At 37.7% G+C, this 7,093-nt stretch overlaps 1 protein-coding gene across 1 annotated transcript in view; it reads left to right on the top strand.

Moving 5' to 3' along the window:
• Nucleotides 1-5,080, top strand: part of ASAP1 (ArfGAP with SH3 domain, ankyrin repeat and PH domain 1) — a 101,819-nt gene extending 96,739 nt beyond the window's left edge. Inside the window, exons 31-32 of the mRNA XM_035903434.1 lie at nucleotides 2,732-2,854; nucleotides 4,864-5,080. Coding sequence (XP_035759327.1) covers nucleotides 2,732-2,854; nucleotides 4,864-4,938 — 198 coding nt within the window. The 3' untranslated portion in view covers nucleotides 4,939-5,080. The remainder of the gene's footprint in view (nucleotides 1-2,731; nucleotides 2,855-4,863) is intronic.
• The last annotated feature ends 2,013 nt before the right edge of the window (nucleotides 5,081-7,093 follow it).

Raw genomic sequence — 7,093 nt, 5'->3', positions numbered from 1 at the left:
ATGGACTTGTCTGTACGCTCCTGTCTGATCTGAGAACGACAGGGTTGTTGCTTGGGCTTCCTGAGTGTTCTGGAGATTAAATAAAAGAGTAGAGGGGTTTGATGAAAAGGCATCTACAACTGCGATTTGTTTACTTATATACTTTTAAATATAAGCAGGCAAATGATGCTGGACACTCTCAGCTCTTTGTTACTTTTTTAAAGAAGGAAAGAAAACACAGTGGATTTGTTGTTTATACTGTGTTGTTTTATTTTTTCTTTAAACTCTCATCTTTATACAGAAAATATCTGAGGAAAAATTCAGTGTTCTCCAAATTCATCCATTTTCACATTTGCAGTACATGAAGTAGATCCACTGTTTTGCAGTGATCAAAATTATGATGTGTCTGTGGTAACTACTTTCCAGTTTTCACTTTTCCATCATTGCATGCACACAGGTATCTCTTCATGTTCCCAGCAGTCTTTTTTGCTCAAGTAATAATGTGCAAGAATGCCTCTTAAATATATCTTGCCTCCATTTTCATCCTCTGGCTGTATCCTCTCCGCACAAACCAGTGAAATGCTCCAACACAGTGCAACAGTAAGACCTGTGACAGCAGCCACTGGTACTTGTGGGTGCTTCACTCTTGGTTTTGGATATTGAGCCACTAAATAGATGAGCACTTTTTTTTTTTTTTTTAATTGGAAGTTTTAGAAAATCAATTGTTCAGAATTGTTAGGTAAAAAAATACCAATGCTGTTAATATATAATGACTTGAAAGGATATCTTTAGAGAAATGAGACTTGCTGTGAGTGCTTATAAAATCACACTGAGCACTTGAGTGTTCTTTTGTGTGTGTTTTCTGTAAAGGAAACAAAATATTTCTTTTTAAACAAAAAAAATATTTAATGCAAATAAGAACACGGAGGGATTATTAATGACCACAGCAGCTGATTATTAGTCAGTCTTCAGCATAAAGGTCTCTTATTAATAAAAACTAATATTGGGTACATGGAGTTGTGGGTGGGGTGGGTGATATTTGTCTTAGAGTCGCAAACTACATGTCCTGGAATTGCTTCTCTTTCTTTACACGCCAGTGTGCCAAACTGTGCTCTGGAAAACGTACACTCTCTTCAGATCCATCCTTTTTTTAAACCTTCCCAGGATTAAATACACCTCTGGCTTGGATCCTCCTTTTTACTGCTCTCCTTAGTGAAAGGAATAGAATATTAAAATGTCATCTGTGGTACTGATCAGAAGGAACCAGGAGCAATTGCCATCATTTTTCATGTGTTCTTCCAAGCCGAGTTGCATACAATTCTCTAAGTTTAGAGGAATTTAACTTTCTTTAGCCCCTTTATTGAGTGAGACAATTTTTATCTGGCAGAAGTAGTTGCTTCCCTTCATCACTGGGGGATTGATTGGAAGTGTTCTTAGTTTGTAAAGGCGCTCTGGAGTTGAAAGCTGGGACTGGCCCCAAATACCGATTAGTATTGAATTCCACTCCCTAGTGATAGTTGAGATTTTGGTTCAAATTATATGAACTTCTTTAAAAAAGAGAAAGTGTTCTTTGAAGTAACTTCTTGCTGCAGCAAACCCTTGCTGTAAAAAAAGCTTTGATCTCATATGAACTTCAGGTATTTCTGTTCCTTTGTCTTGAGTATGGAGGGCTTTTTTTTTTAGTCTTATGTCAAGTGCTTTGTCCCACAGATCCCTCTATAATTGTTATTCTTCCGCACCTTGAGTTTAGTATGAGTGCTTTTTGCTGTGTGTCTGTTCTGCTGTTCATCTGCAGGGAATTTTTTTTTTTTTTTGCCAAAACACGGAGATATTTCAAATGGGCAGGTAATAGCAAAGAGAAGGCTCCCTAGGAAATTTCCTCTGTGAAGTTACTTCTGGCTCAAATTTCTCTAAACCTGCTGACTTTTCCTTCATAGCCCTTCTGTTTCTCATCTCCTTGTGCTCTTCTTGGTTTTTTGCATTCTTATTATCTGACTGCTTCTGTTCAAAGAATGAATTGTAGTTTTTGAAGAACTGTGGGTATGAAAATACAGGAACATAAAGTAGCAGGAGTGTTTTGCTGTCAATATTATTTCCTTACTCTATTTGGAAATAATTTAAAGCATTTTCACTGCCGTGAGAAACATATGTTCAGGGAGGAGTCCACGGCCCAGGCTTTTTCATATGAATCAGCAGTATGCAGCAAAGTATGACCTAGAAAATACTTGGACTCAGAATGGTGGAGCTGTGAGAGTCTCTGTTGTGAATTATCATCACAAAATAGTACCGCCATCTGAAATTAAGGTTCTTTTAGTAAGAAATTGCTAACATACAGGATGAAAAATCATTCAAAAAATAAGTTCCAGTCCTATAAGCAGATCTGAAATCAAAGGATACTGTATTTTTGCAGTAGATCAAAAACCAAAACTGTAAGGAATACTGGGATTTCAATGCAGCATTTTCCTCAGCCCTCACCTCTCTTGTAACATTCAGAGGAGACTGGATTTCATTTTCTGTTCATGGTGGGCTTTTTTTATGAAGTGTGTATTAAAAGGAGAAAGAGGGTGTTTGTGGACTGGAACAATGTAAAGATCTTATTTAAGCTTTTTTTCTTTTACTGAAGGAAGCATCAGTTACTTAAGCTGTGCACTACACGTTAAAAATAAAAGATAACTAAAAGGCAAAATTCGTATCATATGTATGTTTTCATTGTTCCTCATGTCCTTCATCCAAACCTTCATTCTATTTTTAGGGGAAAAACAAAGTTAGGCGTGTGAAGACCATTTATGACTGTCAGGCAGATAATGATGATGAGCTCACATTTGTTGAAGGAGAAGTAATTATTGTAACCGGTGAAGAGGACCAAGAGTGGTGGGTATGTATCTCTTCTTTTTATAGTTCCACAGAACTTCTTTATGACTTTTAAAGGAAAGCCTCTTTTTCCAAATTTGGGGGGGTTGTTGTTATTTTGGTTTGTGGGTGGTAGGGTTTTATTTTGTTGGTTTGGGGGAGTTTTTTGTCTGAGTTAACATCCAGCTCCAGCCCTTAAACTCCTATTAGAGAAGACCCCCTTTCTCTGGTAGGGCCTGTTTATTCCTGCTAGAACCATCCTGACTAGGCTTGGCTTTATTGCTGGCTCATAACAACACGTGTTTACATACATCACGTGTTTACATGTGCCACTCTTTGTAATGCACACTAGCCTTTCATTAAATGAAGAGGTGGTGAGTTTTTCTCCATTTAGCATGCTTACACTCTTCATGGAAAATGAGATACATAATTATCAGAAATACTAAGTTCACCAGAAATATTAAGTAATACCTACAGGGGTTGTTGGAAGTCTGAAAAACTATTTAAAAATTAGTGCTGTAAACCAAAGGTTTTCCTCCTTAAATGAGAGGTAGTTAACACTTTCTTTCCCTTCTTCCCTCCCGTCCCGTTGGTCTGTATCATACTCCCCCCTACTCTGGACCACACGTTGTTCTTTGGTTCTTGAGTGCTAACATCAGGTTTTTCTCAAACCCACTTGAAGGCTCCAACCCTCCCCTGACACTCTCTACTCCTTGCCGCCAAAGCCCTGCTACATCGTACTTCCCTACCTAAGAATTATTATTGAGGAAAACGAGACCAATTCCAGTTTGATTAAAACAAACTCCCATCGCAGTGCTGCCTATGATTCCATAATCTAAGTGCAGCGCAACCTTCGCTGTTTTGGTTGTAGCTACACAGCTTCCTCTTGCTCATCGTTTAAGGGTGGAAGATTTCCAACTGAAAAGATTGTCTTAGAAGAGCAATGCCCAGTGAAAAGCTGGTGTTTTAACCATATCACCCAGTCCCCGATTTTAGTTGAATTAGTTGCTGAATCTGTTTTGTGAAGTGGCTTTTTAAGATCCCCGGGTACATGCCCGACAAGTTCCATGAAGTGCTCCAGTCTGAGTGTTTCTGAGAAGGGAAATGAGGGCTGTTGACTCATATGCTTAAAAAATTTGGCTCTACAAGAGGAAATGGCCAGCCCTGCATGTTTCCCCTTCCCATTTTGTTAGCTTGTGGAAGAGGAAGGAGGTACTCTATATTCTGAAAGTAGCGAGCGGCACTGTAGCAGGATGGGAAAGAGGGCTCTGCGGGCAGTCAAGACTGCTGCTCCAGTGCCATCAGTTTGACAGTTGTTTATAAGTACGCATTTTAAACATCTAAAGTTCATATAGAAGGTGCCATTATTTTTTTTTTTTTTTTTAGAAGTTGCTTGGCTATTTCTTTATAAATTATTACTATGCAAAACATGTAGGAAATTGTACATGAAGTTTACTTAATCGGACAATACGGTGATTTGTTATAAACACTAGCATGCACATAAATTATTAGGAATCGCGCTAATTCAATGAGAAAATAGCTGGGCCTTTATCACTTTGAGTGAAGCACCCAGATTATCGTAAGTAACTTCACGACTGTAGCAGACATTTCCCTTCAGTGAGATGTTTAGGGTTTATTCAGTTAACGAAGATGAATGGTTTTCAGAGCTGTATATCTTGCTACTGAAAGTTAGTCTACCAGACAAATGAAAATCAGGCTTCTGTTCTGGCAAGATTCTTGAAATTCCATGGCGTATGTAGGTTTCCAAATAACATTGTAGTTTTGTTCTCTTTAGGTTTAGTTGGCTTAATTTGTCTTACTTATAATATGCTTGTACGGTTTTCTTTTGTTCCTTTACACAAATTCAAATGTTAACTAAGGTCTGCTTCAAACTGTCCAAGAACTTGGAAAGGCTCTGTGGGATCCATGCAGTTCTGCTGCTTTTGAATGAAGTAAATGCAGTCTACGAACTCCATGTGTACACACGCATGCATATATATATATATATATGTACATTTTTCTCCTGTGTTGCAGATTGGCCACATCGAAGGACAGCCAGAGAGGAAAGGGGTCTTTCCAGTGTCCTTTGTGCACATTCTGTCAGACTAGTAAAAACAAACAAACAAAAAATCCTAAACTTGAGCATTGCACATTCTTCATGCAAGACGGGCTTTTTAGCAAAAGCGAACGCTGCTGCCTCCCTGTAATCCTGTGCACAACTGTATATATAGCTGCTGTTACAAATTAAGAATTCATTTATGAGCACTTTTTTTTTTTTTTTTTAATTGGAAGTTTTAGAAAATCAATTGTTCAGAATTGTTAGGTAAAAAAAAACCAATGCTGTTAATATATAATGACTTGAAAGGATATCTTTAGAGAAATGAGACTTGCTGTGAGTGCTTATAAAATCACACTGAGCACTTGAGTGTTCTTTTGTGTGTGTTTTCTGTAAAGGAAACAAAATATTTCTTTTTAAACAAAAAAAATATTTAATGCAAATAAGAACGCAGAGGGATTATTAATAACCACAGCAGCTGATTATTAGTCAGTCTTCAGCATAAAGGTCTCTTATTAATAAAAACTAATATTGGGTACATGGAGTTGGGGGTGGGGTGGGTGATATTTGTCTTAGAGTCGCAAACTACATGTCCTGGAATTGCTTCTCTTTCTTTACACGCCAGTGTGCCAAACTGTGCTCTGGAAAACGTACACTCTCTTCAGATCCATCCTTTTTTTAAACCTTCCCAGGATTAAATACACCTCTGGCTTGGATCCTCCTTTTTACTGCTCTCCTTAGTGAAAGGAATAGAATATTAAAATGTCATCTGTGGTACTGATCAGAAGGAACCAGGAGCAATTGCCATCATTTTTCATGTGTTCTTCCAAGCCGAGTTGCATACAATTCTCTAAGTTTAGAGGAATTTAACTTTCTTTAGCCCCTTTATTGAGTGAGACAATTTTTATCTGGCAGAAGTAGTTGCTTCCCTTCATCACTGGGGGATTGATTGGAAGTGTTCTTAGTTTGTAAAGGCGCTCTGGAGTTGAAAGCTGGGACTGGCCCCAAATACCGATTAGTATTGAATTCCACTCCCTAGTGATAGTTGAGATTTTGGTTCAAATTATATGAACTTCTTTAAAAAAGAGAAAGTGTTCTTTGAAGTAACTTCTTGCTGCAGCAAACCCTTGCTGTAAAAAAAGCTTTGATCTCATATGAACTTCAGGTATTTCTGTTCCTTTGTCTTGAGTATGGAGGGCTTTTTTTTTTTTAGTCTTATGTCAAGTGCTTTGTCCCACAGATCCCTCTATAATTGTTATTCTTCCGCACCTTGAGTTTAGTATGAGTGCTTTTTGCTGTGTGTCTGTTCTGCTGTTCATCTGCAGGGAATTTTTTTTTTTTTTTGCCAAAACACGGAGATATTTCAAATGGGCAGGTAATAGCAAAGAGAAGGCTCCCTAGGAAATTTCCTCTGTGAAGTTACTTCTGGCTCAAATTTCTCTAAACCTGCTGACTTTTCCTTCATAGCCCTTCTGTTTCTCATCTCCTTGTGCTCTTCTTGGTTTTTTGCATTCTTATTATCTGACTGCTTCTGTTCAAAGAATGAATTGTAGTTTTTGAAGAACTGTGGGTATGAAAATACAGGAACATAAAGTAGCAGGAGTGTTTTGCTGTCAATATTATTTCCTTACTCTATTTGGAAATAATTTAAAGCATTTTCACTGCCGTGAGAAACATATGTTCAGGGAGGAGTCCACGGCCCAGGCTTTTTCATATGAATCAGCAGTATGCAGCAAAGTATGACCTAGAAAATACTTGGACTCAGAATGGTGGAGCTGTGAGAGTCTCTGTTGTGAATTATCATCACAAAATATTACCGCCATCTGAAATTAAGGTTCTTTTAGTAAGAAATTGCTAACATACAGGATGAAAAATCATTCAAAAAATAAGTTCCAGTCCTATAAGCAGATCTGAAATCAAAGGATACTGTATTTTTGCAGTAGATCAAAAACCAAAACTGTAAGGAATACTGGGATTTCAATGCAGCATTTTCCTCAGCCCTCACCTCTCTTGTAACATTCAGAGGAGACTGGATTTCATTTTCTGTTCATGGTGGGCTCTTTTATGAAGTGTGTATTAAAAGGAGAAAGAGGGTGTTTGTGGACTGGAACAATGTAAAGATCTTATTTAAGCTTTTTTTCTTTTACTGAAGGAAGCATCAGTTACTTAAGCTGTGCACTACACGTTAAAAATAAAAGATAACTAAAA

The sequence above is a fragment of the Egretta garzetta genome, unplaced genomic scaffold (genome assembly GCF_000687185.1).
Source record: "Egretta garzetta isolate BGI_Z169 unplaced genomic scaffold, ASM68718v1 scaffold50, whole genome shotgun sequence".
Classification (NCBI taxonomy): Eukaryota; Metazoa; Chordata; class Aves; order Pelecaniformes; family Ardeidae; genus Egretta; species Egretta garzetta.
The sequence above is the reverse complement of the archived record's forward strand: the minus strand, read 5'-3'. Positions and strand labels throughout refer to the sequence as shown.